We start from the raw sequence: 17,302 nt of genomic DNA, 5'->3' as shown, positions 1-17,302 counted from the left end.
TTAAAGGAAGAATTTTGCAAATAATTTGTGTATATATATATATATATATATATATATCTATGCAAACAGAAAGGTACAAAATACAAATAGTTTTAGAGGTTTACTACTTTTTCTTTTAAATGTGCATAGATGTTCAAATTATATAACTTTTTGCAATTTAACTGTGAGTTAAAAAGATTAAATCATTGTACTTGATACGTTCAAAGAAATCCCAAATTTATAGAGGGGTCACTCTTACGTAATATTATTTTTGTAGACAGTAAATAAAAATATAGAAGCCTTTTATATAATATTGATTGAAAACATACTTTTGGAACATTTTTAATTTTGAGTTTAAATTTTCTTCTTAACATTAGATACGATTTTTAATTTTTACCCTTTTATATACTTTTATTTTAATTATATACATTTATGGCTTGCCATGTGACAATTCAATAATTACTCAGTTACCAAATCAAGGTAATTAGCATTCTCATTAAAATTATAAATATGTAATTATTGTTAATATTGTCTATAAAATATTTAATGAATTACTACATGAAGAGAGATTAAAGGCTCCATTCATAAAGTTATGAAATAGACTTAGAAACATCAAGCAATCTATGTAAACAAACTTTCTGTATGTCTACTATCATATGACAGAATAGTCTTAAATATTGGATATGCATATTACATATATATTCATGAAGAGAATTATTTTATGATAATATCTTGTCAAATGTCCTAGAATAAGTGTGTATTGCTAGTAATTGAATCCAAAGCACATAAATGCTAAGCAGACATTTCACCACTGACCTGCATCCTTAGAGCTATTTACATTTAAAAATTTTGACCAGTACTATATACAATACATTGTGTATCATATTTCCCTCCCCATTTCCTTCCTTTATTTTCCTTCTCACTCTTGTTGACTCCCATCTGCCCTAGAAGTGAAGCTTTCATTTCTGTCATCTCTTTACCTTCCTGTGTGCAAGTCCTTGAGGGCAGTCTCAGCTGCTGAGTATTAGTGCTTACAAAGGCGTGTTGCTTGTCCCCATCTGCTAGCTGCCACGTTCTTGATATTTGATGTTCCAAAGAGCCTTGATGTGTGATAGATAGATATCCTACCTAGGGGAGGGCACTCATTATTCTCTTATTCTCAGAACTTTAATGACTTATGAGTCTCTGATTTGGTTGTCAACCACTGCTAAATGAGGCTTCTCTAACTAAACTGAGAGTTTCTCTGATCTATGAATAAAAACACAAATATTTAAAGGCATACTAAGTATATCTCCATGTATTGGTAGCAGATTCCAGCTGATGACCTAGAAAGTCAGAGGGTTCTGAAAAGGTTTACAGTGAGAAACACATATTGCCGCCTATGGAGTAAACCTTAGATCCAATCAGAAAGTAGCTACTGATGCTGGAACTGTCATGCCGTAATTACATTTATAGATACATCATGGCTGGCAGGTCTTAATTGTACACAAAGATCTAATTGGATTAGATCCCTGCTAACTTTTTAGAACTTGCTTTTGGTACCTTGTAAACTGTCAAGATCCAAGCTTGATAAGATGGCCAATGTTCATTGGCCTGTGCATGGTAAATGCCAAAGGATGGCATCTGTTATGCTCTGATACTCTGATAAATTAATACAGCATAATTATATATATAATTATATTATATATATATATATATATATATATATATATATATATATATATAATATATATATATATAATGGAGTTTTTGTCTGAATCTGTCAAATGTTAATGGACTAGACATCATTAATGTAATCTTGACAATGTATATTGTATATACTTATTGGATATGATTTTTCTTGTATTCGTTATAAGCTTTTGCTAATTTTAGACAAAAACAGGGGAAATGTGGTGGTATTGTGTTCCCTGAAATATTGTGTGTTCCTCAAAATAAACTTATCTGGGGTCAGAGAGCAGAACAGCCACAATATTAAACATGAGGATAGGCAGTGGTAGCACATGCCATTAATCCTAGCATTCCAGAGACAGAAATACCTCTGGATCTCTGAGTTCAAGGCCACATTAGAAACAGCCAGGCATGGCGACACTGCCTTTAATCCCAGAAATCGAGCCTTTAATCCCAGGGAGTGAAGGCAGAAAGTAGAAAGATATATAAGGTGTGAAGACAAGAAACTAGAAGCATTTGGCTGGTTAAGCATTTTGGCTGGTTAAGCTTTAAGGCTTTGGAGCAACACAGTTCAGCTGAGACCCATTCGGATGAGGACTCAGAAGCTTGCAGTCTGAGAAACAAGACCAGCTGAGGAACTGGTGAGGTGAGGAAATTATGGCTTGTTCTGCTTCTCTGATCTTCCAGTATTCACCCCAATAACTGGCCTTGGGTTTGATTTTATTAATAAGACTTTTAAGATTACTGCTACATCATGCAATATTCTCTGACCCCTCTGTCCCTTTCACTTTCCTTACCCATTTCCCCAACTCTATTGTATTCCCAGTTTACTTCCTCTCATCTTGAATTAGTCAGGATTCTAGTGCAACAAAGACAATGAACCAAATATATTTTAAATGAATGGATCTTTAGTAGCTTGCCCTTCATGATTCAGTCTGAATATTGGAACAATGGCTACTTTCACACTGGAGAATTGACAGCTTCTCAGTGTGCATGGGAATGGCTGAGCAGTCTCAATTGAACGCTGAGCCATAGTTCTTCAATCTACAATGAATGGTGAATAACTTTATGTTTTAATGTTATCACACAATAACAGCAACCACATTAGCAGCAGCAGTGACAGTGCAGGAATAGAGGGAATAAAATCTTGAGCAGGATATTTTCGCTGCCTGGAGTTGGGGTGGGGCAGCCTCCAGCAGCATAGGGATCAAAGGGAAATCCGTGGGTCAGCATCGATTTTTATCTCAGGGGTTAAGGGAAAAAACACTTACACATTCTCTTGATGACTTCCATCTTTATTCTTCTTCTGTATTCTTTATTATTTATTTTTCTGGTGATTTCCTTCTCTTATTCTTGATGTTTTCCTTCTAACTCTATCTTTATTCTTCCTTATTCTCTCATTCTTGTTTTCTTTCTAACTTTATAGTTAATGTTTTCCTTCTAATTCTACCTTCATTCTTTCTTATTCTCTCATTCCTGATGTTTGACTTCTAATTCTATCTTTTATTCTTGATGTTTTCCTTCTAATTCCTTATAACTCTATCTTTATTTTTTTCCTTACAGCTTATATATCCTGGCAAAATCTTTCAGGCAATATAAAAACTACAATGTGGTTGCATTCTATTTTTCAAGTGAATGATTATAATAAATACAAGTAAAAAAACAAAATATTTTCCATATCCCTTATATGATTAAACATTTTATGTATTACAGGTGAAAAACAAGTTGTCCCAGGAACCCACATACATTCATACACAAGCAACTTGTTATAGATTGACAGAGTAAGCAAACAAGGTAGTCTTCTCAGCCAGTTCTTTTATTGGGTTGACTGTGTTTTGCAGTTACAAAGAAAGGACCAATCACTTTAGTACTTATCTTGAAAGGTTATCTTATAAGGAATCTTAAAGGAATCACAAACCTAACTACTATACATAAAAAACAATCAGTCAGCTCTACTTTAAATCTTTGAGGTGCATACCCACTTATCAATAGTTTTTCTTTTTTTTCTAATATCAGGAAATTGAGGGCAGAAATGGGCATAAGGAATTAATCATTATCTTTGGTCATCAATCAGTCTTTCTAAGAAAGGCATGTCAGCTAATGATAATTGGGCTGCTTTGTTCTTGTTACCTGACTATAAAGAGTTTCTCAGTAAACAATGTGCCTTATTAAAACTTTAGAGTGTTTTTTTTCTTATTTTTCACCTCAAAGCTACTTAACAAAAACATCTTATTCTAAATTTAAGTTATTTTCAAAGCTTTGTTTCAGCTATGATGCACTCTAAAACCTGAGAACACATTTCCCAACATTAAGATTAAAAGAATTCGAGCCAACCTGACTCCTGGGACTCAAATGTTTTCCTTAATCATTAACCTGAACTGCAATCTATGCAGTTTCTTAGGTGAAACTCATAGACCCTAGATATATGACATTTCCTTGTGTACATTTTTAATCATCAAAACTCTATTTAAACTAACATTATTATTATCAATTAGACAGTACTACTTAAGAAGAAATCATCTTCATAATAATCCATGGGTAAAAATGCCCAGTAGAACAGGATGTATTCATGAGATAAACAAACTACATTACAGGCAATAGGGGTCTTCCCACACCCATTCACACCATGTCAGATATGAGAGAAAGATGGCAGGGGCAAACATAAAGGCACAGTAGAAACAAAAGACATTCTGGAGTCTGTGGTTTCAGAGTCTTATCTATCTGATATTCACCCATCAGGGATTCATCTTTTTGTTCACTAAAACCCAAAGTCAACTGCCATCTGCTGCTCTTCTGACATGGCCACCAGCAGGATACAAAGATCAGCAGGCAAGGATTTACCTTTGAAATGTTCTATCTTTCTAAATGCCACCGTTGGCTTGAGACCAAGTGTCCAAACACACGAACCTATTTAAGGGACACTTTACCATTCACATGTAGAACATAACACTTTATCTCCCATCCTATTTTAACCCTGATCTATCTCTTTTCCACTCTCTGCACATTATTGAGTTTTTGATGAATAAAAAATGATGTATCATAAATCCACGAGTGGAGCAGGCTGTACTTCTACTGAAATAGCCTGGACATGCCACACAACTGCAGACAACTGGTCAACCAACTCAATTATTCAGTATGAGGAGGGACAACTGGATCTTTTTATGTTGTCATATATAAGTTACGTTCATGGTATAATAATAGTCTCATAGATTCAAGCAATAAATCTCCCTACCAGAAAAATCCTGATGGAAGTTCTACTTACTTTCCATTGACTGAAATTGTATTGGGCAGAACAAGTTTAAAGCTCATCCCATAGACTCTATAGAAGGAAACTCCAAATAGGTCTGGACCCTGAGACACATCATTCTTTAAGCAGACCTCATTTTGACAATCTGAATTCTCATAATTTCCATCCTTACTGTAGAACTTCATACTGCTTGCTTTACTAATGTGCAAGTTTCCTTTCTACATTGTTTCTTTCTCTGTTGTCTCTTCCTTCAAAGCAATCAAATGCTCTTCTCAAATGATCGAATTAATTTCTGGCAGGAATATCATAAGAACTAATTTATAGGTGAGGAGCTACATTTAATGAATGGCTGCTAAGAGAGGGAGATTTGGAATACTCCCTGTATAAGTTTTCTGAAAAATTTTCAAATGCTAAGTGGTCATCCCTAAGTACATATACATATAAGCATCACTAACTGGGCTCAACAGGTTATGTTTATATATACATACACATACATGCAATAATTAAGGGAGAAAAACTCATGAATTAGAAAGATGGAGCAGGAGACAAGGAGTAGGAGGAGAGAGAAGGTAGTCTTAAAATAATGTAAATAAAGTATCCAAGTATTGGATTTTCAAAAGAAATAAATGTAAAAATAAAACCACATAGCCAAAAACTTCTTGAGCCTTTCAAAAATTTTTTCTGTTTTCTTCTTACTGACTTCAAGTATTATATCCATCCACCTTTACAACGTTGACACCCTTTGCTCCCTCACATATATCATATATCATGTAAAGCACTACTTTGACTCCTTAACATTTTTCTTCTCCTGTTCTAAATGTTCTAAATCTAAATATTTGATAGATATTTTTCTTACTAAAAGGCAATTTCATCTTATTTATTCCTTAAATCCAATCCCATTATTTAAATTAATTATTTCATTCATCCTTTTCTATCAGAATTGATTTTTATATTAATAAGATTCTGAAGCAAATTATCCACAATTCTCCCATGCTCATGAATAGGCAGGATTAATATAGTAAAAATGGCAATCTTACCAAAAGCAATCTACAGATTCAATGCAATCCCCATCAAATTACCAACACAATTCTTCACAGACCTGGAAAGAATAATACTCAACTTCATATGGAAAAACAAAAAACCCAGGATAGCCAAAAGAATCCTGTACAATAAAATAACCTCTGGAGGCATCACAATCACTGACTTCAAGCTCTACTATAGAGCTACAGTAATAAAAACACCTTGGTACTGGCATAGAAACTAACATGTGGACCAATTGAATCGAACTGAAGACCCTGACTTTAACCCGCACACATATGAACATACAATTTTTGACAAAGAAACCAAAAATATACAATGGAAAAAAGAAAGCATCTTCAACAAATGGTGCTGGCATAATTGGATGTCAACATGTAGAAGGCTGCAAATAGATCCATATCTGTCACCATGCACAAAACTTAAGTCCAAGTGGATCAAAGACCTCAACATAAAACAAGTTGCTCTGAACACAATTCTTTTAAAATCATTACCGTATCTTGAGCTTCATTACTGTTTGTTTCTGTGTATGGGCTGTGTCTCCTCTCAGACTTAACAATGCCTCTAGAACAGCTCTGACTGAATATAATACAAATCATGTATATGACTTAACATTTATAATTACCAATTAAAGTGAAGCAAAATTACAAGAATTAATGTTAATAAAATAGCTTTACTTTACCTAATGTATCAAGAAATGTGCTTTGAAGAAATAAACAATATGAAATCATTATTCCCTTCTATTAGTATACTAATACTGAAAAGCAAACCTTGTTTTGCACTAGTAGTGAATTTTCTTTAGACTAACAATATTTCACAGATCAATAGCCAATTATTGCTAGTGTCTCATATTGGAAAGCACAACTTCAGTATTCTTGTGTAAAAATACAACACTGTAATAAAGAGCACATTGAATTGCAATTGGACCTATGGAAAATCCTGCATTTATTATTTATTTTATGAACATGGCTTATTTACTCAGTTTCTCTGGTCCATAGATTTTTTTATATGTATGAAGTTTTTTTTTTAAAGAATTAGAATTCAGTGTATTACACAATTTCTGATTTAGTGTTCAATTATGTAAAAATGGGGCATTACTCATTTCAATATCTTGGTCAATACCTGGAACTTGAAACTGAAGAGTTTCTCTACCACAGCCATTTACTAAGCACAGAACACATTATTGTTGTTCTAGCTAGGTCTACCCCTCATGGAGCCTCAATGGTTCTTTCTTCTTGTTCTGGAAGTCTGTGACTTGGCTTAACTCAATGAACTCATCTGATTTCATCTTCCCCCTTTCATACATGAATTTCTTTTGTTGTTAATATTTCTCCAGTATTCTAAATTCTTTTCATCTGTAAGCCTTATTTGGCCATGATTTCTATTTTTCTACTTTTCATCATTCAAACCAGTGGCAAGGTCACTTTCTTAGTGAAGTAGTTCCCAAGCAATTAGTTAGAAAGATGTCTATGTTAAACTTTGTGTCTTGTCAATGTTACTCATTATGTTCATCTATATTATGTTATGACCACCATTAATGTGTTAGTTATATGTATATGCATGCTTACTCTTATTTATACTAAAGAAACTTCTAGAATAGGTACCTGCATTGCCCATCATTGTATCCCTAACATCCCAAGTCTTTGGCAAAGTAACACTGACTCATCTCTTGCTGAAGTGAAGGGGAGCTTATTTCTTAACCTATACTATGATTTTCTTTATAGGATTTTAGCTACATTGTGAAAGGCAATTTATTTTTACTTTTTAATTAAATAATATTTCAGGTAGTAAAGGTATCTGGCTCTCACAATGAACTAACTCTACTGTTCTGACCACTGAGTAAATCTACTGATTAATGAAGGGGAAATTCATATTTGTATAATCCACAGGCATTAAAATTTAATGTCATCCCTTATATAATATCTATCTATCTATCTATCTATCTATCTATCTATCTATCTATCTATACATTTGTTTATTTATTTTGAGGGCTTTCTATATTCTGCTGACTTGAACAAACTTAATTTCTCTTACTCCCTAGTACTGAGATAGCAAGTGCTTGAGATCATGCTTTGCAGTTTCTTAAAATTCAGTGAAAATCTTGAAATGACAAAGAATCTAATTAGGGGGCAAAAGTTGAATTGATAATCCCATGTTTATTTGTAATGGTGCAATACTAAGATTTAAGGATGGAAAATCCTAGATATTTTATTTCAGCTGTAATGTACTGGTGGAGGACATAACAAGTAGGATATAAGATTAATCAAATAATACATAATCTTAAAAGACTTTGTTTATTCTCCATGGGAACTTCTGAAGAATCTTCAGCTGTACACATCATTGCTGCTAATCTCTTTTAGATTATAGCTTGTTTATTCATGATCATTTACTTTGCAAAATGTACCCCTTGCAGCATATAAATAGGCACTAGAAAGAACACTGGCAACTTCAAAGCAAAATGAAGTTCTTTCTGCTGATTTCCCTCATTGGGTTCTGCTGGGCTCAATATGATCCACAAACTCAGTATGGGCGGACTGCTATTGTCCACCTGTTTGAGTGGCGCTGGGTTGATATTGCTAAGGAATGCGAGCGATACTTAGCTCCTAAGGGATTCGGAGGGGTGCAGGTAAGATTTAATTATAATTTATATGCAGAGTTTACTGTGCTCACATAAAACAGTATTTTAACCAGGCCTAGTGAGTTTGAGGACAACTTTATATCACACCTAACTTTTTCTGTGGTGGGTATAGCATCTTTATACTTTGTTGTAGAATATGAGGGACCTCTGCAAAGTCTTTCCATATTTTCAGGCAGTTGTTAATCAAGGGAAATGCATGTGCATGGGTTGAGAAGTAATGTCAGATCACTGGTAGGTTTCTACAAGATTTATTATGTAAAGTTAGCTGTAATCTGGTACTAATTATAATTGTTCTATTTGTAGGTGTCTCCACCCAATGAAAATATTGTAGTTTATAACCCATCAAGGCCTTGGTGGGAGAGATACCAACCAATTAGCTATAAAATATGCACAAGGTCTGGAAATGAAGATGAATTCAGAGACATGGTGACAAGGTGCAACAACGTTGGTGTAAGTGATGTCACATTTTCTTTAAAATTATTATATATGAAAATATTTTTGTTTCTAGTCCTTTCTGCTTGAATAGAAGGTTTAAAATTTCTAAAAAATTTACATTTTTAACTATTGTTGAAAATGTACTTCTGGCTTATTGTCACATTAATCCTTGAATACATACATTTTTGCATTTGATAGAATAGTACTCATAAAACAAACTGTTCACTTTTAAAATTAACAACTACAAACACTTCTTAACTTATTTCTATAAGGTGTTGGGGCACATGTGAGGATAAAGTCATGCTATATGATTCCTCTTTCTACCCACAATTCTTGAGTTTTCTTCCCTAGCATTGTTTTTAATGTAAATATCTATTTTCTCCTATAATAAAGAGACAACATTCTATCTGCTGGTATTCAGACACATAGTAGATATTGTAAACAAAGTTCTCATGATCCTGCAAAATTTCTAAAATGGTACTCTTATTTTAATACTGTGTTTTGCTTCCTTAAAAATTGATTTCTTTTGTTTGTAAATATGGTAGTTTCTGTTTATCTCCACTTAAAATTCTATATTCTTTTCAAATTTTAGGACTATTGTTGATCTTATTTCACATTAGTTCCATTTCCCACTTGACTCGCTTTTCTAAAATGAATCTATAAAGCATCAGAAGATATAGTTTGGAGATTTGCTAGCAGGTTATGAGTTTTCCATTGAAACATTAGCTTCCTGAGTCTAGGTGAAGTATGTGCTTTTCTTCTCCAGGTCCGTATTTATGTGGATGCTGTTATTAATCACATGTGTGGTGCAGGCGGTGGTGCAGGAACTAGCAGTACCTGTGGAAGTTACTACAATGCTAATAACAGGGACTTTCCATCAGTTCCATATTCTGCTTGGGATTTTAATGATGGTAAATGTGACGGAGAAATTAATAACTACAATGATGCTAATCAGGTAATGAGAGAAATGTTGATCAGAATTAAGAAGCACTAGGTATCTAGATAAGGCATTTATGTATGACCATTGGACAGATGTAGTTGGAGACCTTCTCTCCAGCCCCCACCAAGCCATGTTAGTCCAACTACCTACTTATAAAATAAACACATAGACACTTATATTACTTAAACTGCTTGGCCATTAGCTCAGGCCTACCATTGTCTAGCTTTTACTCTTATATTCAGCCCATTTCTATTAATCTATACTTTGCCATGTGGCTTGTGGCTTACCAGTACCTTACATCTTTCTTGTCATGGCAGCGGCTGGCAGTGTTTCCCTCCCAGCCTTTACTTCCCAGCATTCTCCTTCTCCTTGTCCTGCCTACCCTATCCTTCCTGCCTGGCAACTGGCCAATCAGCACTTTATTTCTTTTACCCAATCAGAGCAACACATTTGACATACAGAACATCCCACAGCAGACAGATCCTTCAGGTTCCATAGGAAAACAGGTTACTAAGACAGAATACTTGAAAAACAGAAATGGAAAAATATCCTGGGTTTTTGTTGCATTATTTTTTAAGGAAACATCAAAATCAACGATAAAATGGAGACATGCTCTTGAGTGACTTTGTGTGAAAAATTTAAAAGCATGTTTTTAACAATTATATATTATCCTACTAAAAATTATTAGAAATAAAAATCAGTATTATATTTTCAGATTTTTAGAAATGCACTTACTTAATGTGGAAGTTCCCGGTTTGGGTTCTGTGAACTACATAAAATATAGAAAGAAGAAATGATAGAAGGAGAGGAAGAGAGAAAAGGAGATAGAAAGGATAGAGAGGAGAGGCAGAAGTGACAGAGAGAGACAGAGAGAGAGAGGGAAAGAAGAAGAACTGACCATCTAAAATTCTCAACAATATTTTCTGATATTTTCTATATGTACAACAGAAAATATTTTAAAGTCTTTGTCCAAATTACAACACCAGTACTTCCCATGATCTAAGTAAAGGCTCTAGGAAAATATTCACTTGTAAATGGGTGAGTGACTGAATGATCAAATGATTCTTAGACCAGACATGACTTTTCATAAATCAATCATTTTTTGCTTCAATAGGTCAGAAATTGTCGTCTGTCTGGCCTTCTGGATCTTGCACTTGAGAAAGATTATGTTCGTACCACAGTGGCTAATTATATGAACCATCTCATTGACATGGGTGTAGCAGGTTTCAGACTTGATGCTGCTAAGCACATGTGGCCTGGAGACATAAAGGCGGTTTTGGATAAGCTACATAACCTAAATACACAATGGTTCTCTCAAGGAAGCAGACCATTTATTTTTCAAGAGGTAAAACTATATATATATATATATATATATATATATATATATATATATATATATATATAATGTTTTTTAAACTTTAAGACTATAATTTAATTACAATGCCTCTCCCTTCTTTCCCCCCCCTCTAAACCCTTCCATATACCCCTTAATATGCTCCTTCAAGTTTATGGCATCTTCTTTTGTCTTATTGTTATTGTACACACACACACACACACACACACACACACACACACACACAATCTATCTATGCACATATATTCTTAAATATAATTGATATAGTCCATATATTGCTACCCATACATTTGTATGTTGGTACTAGACAACCAATTGGTATGTTTTTTTTCCCCAGGGAAGACCACCTTTCCCATTTCCAGATTTCCTCAGTTGCCAATAGTTCTTCCTATAGTTCTGTGTGTAGTGTTGAGGCCTTTAGTGCTTTTCTTTAAATGTCATCATAGTATAAAACAGATAGTAGATTTCACTAAGCAAATATTACATAATGTGGGTTAATATCTCAATTATAGACTGTAGTATTTGAATATTTAATAATAGGATTGCTGGTATTCAGAAGTAGCACACTTAATTCATTATTGAAGCAGGTTACAAGTTAGTGCAAACTTCATTAATTCATTCTCTAAATCCCCAGACACCATTATAAAAGACAGAGCAATCATAAAGGTTGTTGTCTCAACCAATGTTTCTGAGTTTGAGATTTTTCTCATGTTTAGCAGGTTTGTAAGCATTTAGGCAAACTTATTAAGCTTTCTGTGCTATAATAATGTCTTTTGAAATGTCCTGGGGATAATGCCTTTGTACCTCTTTTACCTTGGAAATAATAATGAACTTATAATCACTTCTGATTCGAACTTGGTAACAACTGTTATATTAGTGTGGACTAGTGAATTTTCCCCTCTGTCAGCCATCCTGGAGGATAGGAACTGAGCCTGTAATTTGGTTTATTTCAATATTATGACATACAGTTTATGAATTAATCAGAATCTTGGTATATAAAACTCATTAGGAACATTTCAAATAACAAAAATATTATAAGGATTTCTAGATGCCATTATATTTAAATAATATAGTTTAAATTTATATTAAAAATTACAGCTGACCCAATGTATTTACTAGGTCATTGATCTGGGTGGTGAGGCCATTAAAGGTAGTGAGTACTTTGGAAATGGACGTGTGACAGAATTCAAGTATGGAGCAAAACTCGGCACAGTCATCCGCAAGTGGAATGGAGAGAAGATGGCCTATTTAAAGTAAATATACACCATTTCTTCATTTCATCTACAATAGATCTCTTGCCATGTGACATCAATAAGCTGTATCTTCAACTATTCTCATATAAACAACTATGAAGTTGTTGATTATTAGGCTTACTGTTTCTAAACCACAACTAAGTATACTTTTCATTAGGGATGTCAATCACCAGGTAACCCTGGAAATCCAAAATATCACTTAGTGATTTTTGTCTGTTTGTGATAAATCCATTAGATTCCAGGAATGTTTATCTATGGTCTATTAAAGTTAGATTATTATTATAAGAATAGCTATATTGATAAATGATACTCATAATATGATAAAGTATGAAATTTATATATGTTATATCAAATAATTAATTGTAAATTTTGAATGTTTATATTATGAGAGCACAGTTGATTTCCCTTCTATATAATGGATGTTTTACTTCTCAAGTTCTTAAGATTAAAGATTAAGATTAAAATGCAATGAAAAATTTAAGAAAATATTTTAAGACCAAAAATGTATTTTAAGACCTAAATGAGGATTTATATTACCATAGAAAATGATACATACATATATATATATACATATATATATATATATACATATATATGTAAGATAGAACTCTTATGGAATTGTCATTTATTTAGATAACTGAAGGTGCCATATATCAAGTTACTCTAAGCCTTGTGAAATAATAATACCCTCTCTTAATTTTAGGAACTGGGGAGAAGGTTGGGGTTTTGTGCCTTCTGACAGAGCCCTTGTCTTTGTGGACAACCATGATAATCAGCGAGGACATGGTGCTGGAGGAGCATCCATCCTGACATTCTGGGATCCTAGGTGGGAGAACATTCTCTGCTCTCGACCTTTAATGGCAGTATTATATTATATACTTCTGCTTTAATACCCCTTTGGAACTTTCAGAATGTATAAAATGGCTGTTGGATTTATGTTGGCTCATCCCTATGGATTCACACGAGTAATGTCAAGTTACCGTTGGCCAAGAAACTTCCAGAATGGCAAAGTAAGTCTTGGAGTTGTTAAAAGCACATTTTAATCTGGAAAAGAAGACAGGTCTGTTTTAATTTCACATGAAGTTATAGCATCTGATACTTACTATTAAGTAACTATTCACTAAGTTCTTGTAAAGTTAGGACATTGAAAAGTGCCTGATAGTAAGAGCATAGTTTAGAGAAAGTACAGAATGACAACAGGTAGCCTGAAAAAGCCCCACAAAGTTAACATGGGATCATACGAGTTAACACCAAATAGAATTTCAAATTTTATGTTCAAATTAGTATATTAAATGCTTTAAATTTTTTCCTGTGGGACAAGAAGATAACTAATTTGAATGTAATTAAGAAATACAATTGATAGGAATTTATGAGAATTAAAGACGAGTGATTTGCTGGGGAATCTATAAACAAAATCTGTTTATAAATAATATGTTTATAAAAATATACTATAAACAATATGTGTTGTTGGTTTGGTGCATAAGTTTAAAGAATTTCCAAATTAATCTAAGAAGAGTCTATAGGTTATCTAGTAGATTAAGTGAAGTTTTCTGTATCAATGCAAAAATCTAGAATCATAGAGCAACATCAAATATAAAATAGAAATGTTTCTTCTTTAGACATCTGACAAATTTTTTTTCTATTTTCTTTTCAAAATGAGTTTCCCTCTGCTTTTTATTGAAATTAGATCTGTTCCTGAAGAGCTTTCATGCTTAGAATGAGCCTTTTTATTTCAGAATTGATTGTAACTTTTAGACATCATCAAATGTGCATTTATACTTTGTTAAGCTTAATAAGGAAAGTTAGGCTATTTTTATAAGCACATGTTACCAGCAAATACTAAGAAATCAACTTATATTAACTTAGAAATAGTTATATTAAAAGCATTTTCACAGATGCTTTTTAATTATTATAATAGCTAAGAACTATCCTGCTTTATGGATAATCTGAGACACATTCATGTTACATAGAAGGATGAAGTTTTTTCAGGTAGTTATTAGAGCCTGTTCTCTATTGCTAGTGTTCCTGGCTCTAATTTTGTTGGTGTTAGGTGACATTGAAGAACTTTTAGTGCTATTGAGCAGCTACTACATTGATAGAAAATGAGATGCTTAAAATTTGTTACTGTTGTTTTGAATTGAGTAGTAGAGAAGCTGGATTTTCAGGGACATTAAGAACTCAGTGAAGGTCTGTAACACTGAAGGACTTATATTAAAACTATACTCTGCAGAGACAACATTAGCACAGTAGGTTTGGGTTTGGTTTTTATATAGTGGAAAGAAACAGGCAGATATAAGCATTCAAATGATCTCACACTTTCGATAATTAAGGATGTCAATGACTGGATTGGACCACCTAATAACAATGGAGTAACCAAAGAAGTGACCATTAATCCAGACACCACTTGTGGCAATGACTGGGTCTGTGAACATCGATGGCGTCAAATAAGGTTGGGAGTGTCCCCTGCAGATCTTGTCAAATAAGAAAGTTGTTTAACTTCATGTTTTAAATTGTTGAAGTTTAAAGGTACCAGCATTTCACATGATATTGTGCTTTTAGGAACATGGTTGCCTTCAGGAACGTCGTCAATGGTCAGCCTTTCTCTAACTGGTGGGATAATGGCAGCAACCAAGTGGCTTTTGGTAGAGGGAACAGAGGATTCATTGTCTTTAACAATGACGACTGGTAAGTGAATATTAATTAAAGTAGGATTGTATACTATTATATTCTTAGACCCTTTTTTCTTTCCTTGTTTATTTATATTTTTCATATGTGAAAAAGCTTTCAGATAATGAATTTATGCCACAAAAATGTTCAGGGTACCAAAGAAAAAAGCATGCTTACATATTTTCTTTTCTTTTAATAAAACTTTGTTTTTGAAATCTTTCAACATAGCTTACAATGGCAGTAGCATACATTCGCAAGTTCTTTTTCTTGACACATTTCACAAAGCATATAAGTAGTAAATATAAGTTTAATGTCATTAAACAATGTACCATATGAGTACTGGAGGACTTTCCCACTACCTTTCAATAACACTTTTTTATGCTTTATACTTATATACAGCCTTCAATGTTCCATCTCTTTGTCTTAAATATTAAAAAAAATGTGTATACTTGCATTTGGTCTATGAGCTTCTTCATGAAGCTCTTAGTTTTGCCTTTAAAACTTTTATTATTGTTCTTTCACCTGAGTCTTATTTTATGTTTCTCTCATCTGTGGTTCTCTAGCTCAGATACCAGGCATGGAGGCAAAAGTCTTTAATGCCACCACTTTGCAGACAGAGGCACCTATACTGCTATGAGTGTGAGGCAAGTTTGCTCTGCATAGTGAGTTCCAGGAAAGTCAAGGCTCTGTAGAGATCCTGTCTCTCAAAACATAAAGCAAAACCAACCAACCAACCAACAAACAAAATAACTCTTGCTCAGAGAATCTCTTTGGGAGCCAGTGAACTGCCTCAATACAAAATCAGCTTCCTATCAGATTGAAAATATTTTTTAATAAATGGTACTTTATTAGCTGGAAACTAAAAATTAAAGTACATAATTTTTTGAAAGAGCACATGGCTGGTTGTTTAAGAACAACAGAATTACCTTTACAGACAGGTTTCTACACTACAAACATGTATGTGTCCATAGAAATGCTAGATAATGTTTAATTCTGGAAAAAGTTCTTTGCAGCTTCATATAATCTAATAATTTTTTAAAAAATGATATTACAAGTATTTTTTAAAGTCGTAAGTTTAAATTCAGCAGATCTTGGACCTGAAAAAAATGATGATCCTCACAGGAGGCTTTTACTACTGACCTCCACTGGGTTCTCTAGCTTTCTATGTCTGGTAGCAGCCATCACAGCCCATGAAACTAACAGACGTTCATAATAATGCCTTTGGTATGGGGAATTCTCTTGTTCCCCCACTCTCAGTCTTGGTATTTGATTCTCTCACTGATGCTCTGAGTCCTTAGTGTTCTATAGCACATAGTTGAGACATTTATTATTTTATAGACAATGCATTTTCCCGCCTTTTCCTGGGTGGAATTTAAATTAAATTCTAAACTTTTTTTCAGGTCATTGTCAACAACTTTACAGACTGGACTTCCTGCTGGCACGTACTGTGATGTTATTTCTGGAGACAAAATTGATGGCAATTGCACGGGAATTAAAGTCACTGTTGGCAGTGATGGCAAAGCTCACTTTTCTATTAGTAACTCAGCTGAAGATCCATTTATTGCAATCCATGCTGAATCAAAACTATAAGAATCAAATTAAATACATATAGAGTGAGCTTCGATTGAGTGTGTTTCTTTTTCATATGTGCCTTATGATTTTTTATTTTTCTCTTTTTCTTAATCAAGTGTATATATGTGATTTGTGTTATCTGAGAAATGGAATGTACATAGGATGTTTGAACAGCCCTGTGTAATGGCCTTGCCTCTCTCCCTTTGGCCATGAGCTGTGGGATCACATTTAAGTCATCAGGCTTCCCAGGAAAGCATCTTTACCTATTGAGTAATGTTGCAAACTCATAATTACCTTAATTTTTAGAGTTTCTTTCCTTTTATTAAAAGCCATTAACAGTCAACTTAAGTAGGCAGAAATAATAAATCTCTCATACTCACATATAATCAGTAGAGAACAACATCCAAGATTTACTATGTATTTATAAGAAATCTAATTTTTCCCAAGAAAATTCTCAGAACTCTGAATTACATCCTGACAAATATATTGCTTTACCATTAATGTAATTTCCACT

The 17,302-nt window shown here is 33.5% G+C and overlaps 1 protein-coding gene across 3 annotated transcripts; it reads left to right on the top strand.

Annotated features, from left to right (window-relative positions):
- Positions 1-8,366: 8,366 nt before the first annotated feature.
- On the top strand, positions 8,367-16,806 carry Amy2a (amylase alpha 2A). 3 transcript variants are annotated; one of them, XM_036190807.1, is made up of 10 exons: positions 8,367-8,555; positions 8,871-9,017; positions 9,769-9,957; positions 11,057-11,287; positions 12,416-12,549; positions 13,253-13,375; positions 13,460-13,559; positions 14,880-14,998; positions 15,109-15,234; positions 16,617-16,806. In XM_036190807.1, the coding sequence occupies exons 1-10, from the start codon at positions 8,388-8,390 to the stop codon at positions 16,804-16,806; spliced, it is 1,527 nt and encodes a 508-aa protein (XP_036046700.1). In that variant the 5' UTR covers positions 8,367-8,387. The 3 variants fall into 3 exon arrangements, with proteins under 3 accessions (XP_036046700.1, XP_036046698.1, XP_036046699.1); XM_036190805.1 differs by having other exon boundaries at positions 8,388-8,555; positions 11,057-11,122; XM_036190806.1 differs by lacking the exon at positions 11,057-11,287 and having other exon boundaries at positions 8,388-8,555.
- The last annotated feature ends 496 nt before the right edge of the window (positions 16,807-17,302 follow it).

Source organism: Onychomys torridus, chromosome 6 (genome assembly GCF_903995425.1).
Source record: "Onychomys torridus chromosome 6, mOncTor1.1, whole genome shotgun sequence".
NCBI lineage: Eukaryota > Metazoa > Chordata > Mammalia > Rodentia > Cricetidae > Onychomys > Onychomys torridus.
The sequence above is the reverse complement of the archived record's forward strand: the minus strand, read 5'-3'. Positions and strand labels throughout refer to the sequence as shown.

What these genes read in the sequence shown, in the direction of transcription:
- Amy2a (XM_036190807.1), top strand. Translation starts at nt 8,388, where the DNA reads ATGAAGTTCTTTCTGCTGATTTCCCTCATTGGGTTCTGCTGGGCTCAA. An exon ending in AGGGATTCGGAGGGGTGCAG is followed by an intron (nt 8,556 to 8,870) that starts GTAAGATTTAAT and finishes TTCTATTTGTAG; the next exon opens with GTGTCTCCACCCAATGAAAA. An exon ending in CATCGATGGCGTCAAATAAG is followed by an intron (nt 14,999 to 15,108) that starts GTTGGGAGTGTC and finishes TTGTGCTTTTAG; the next exon opens with GAACATGGTTGCCTTCAGGA.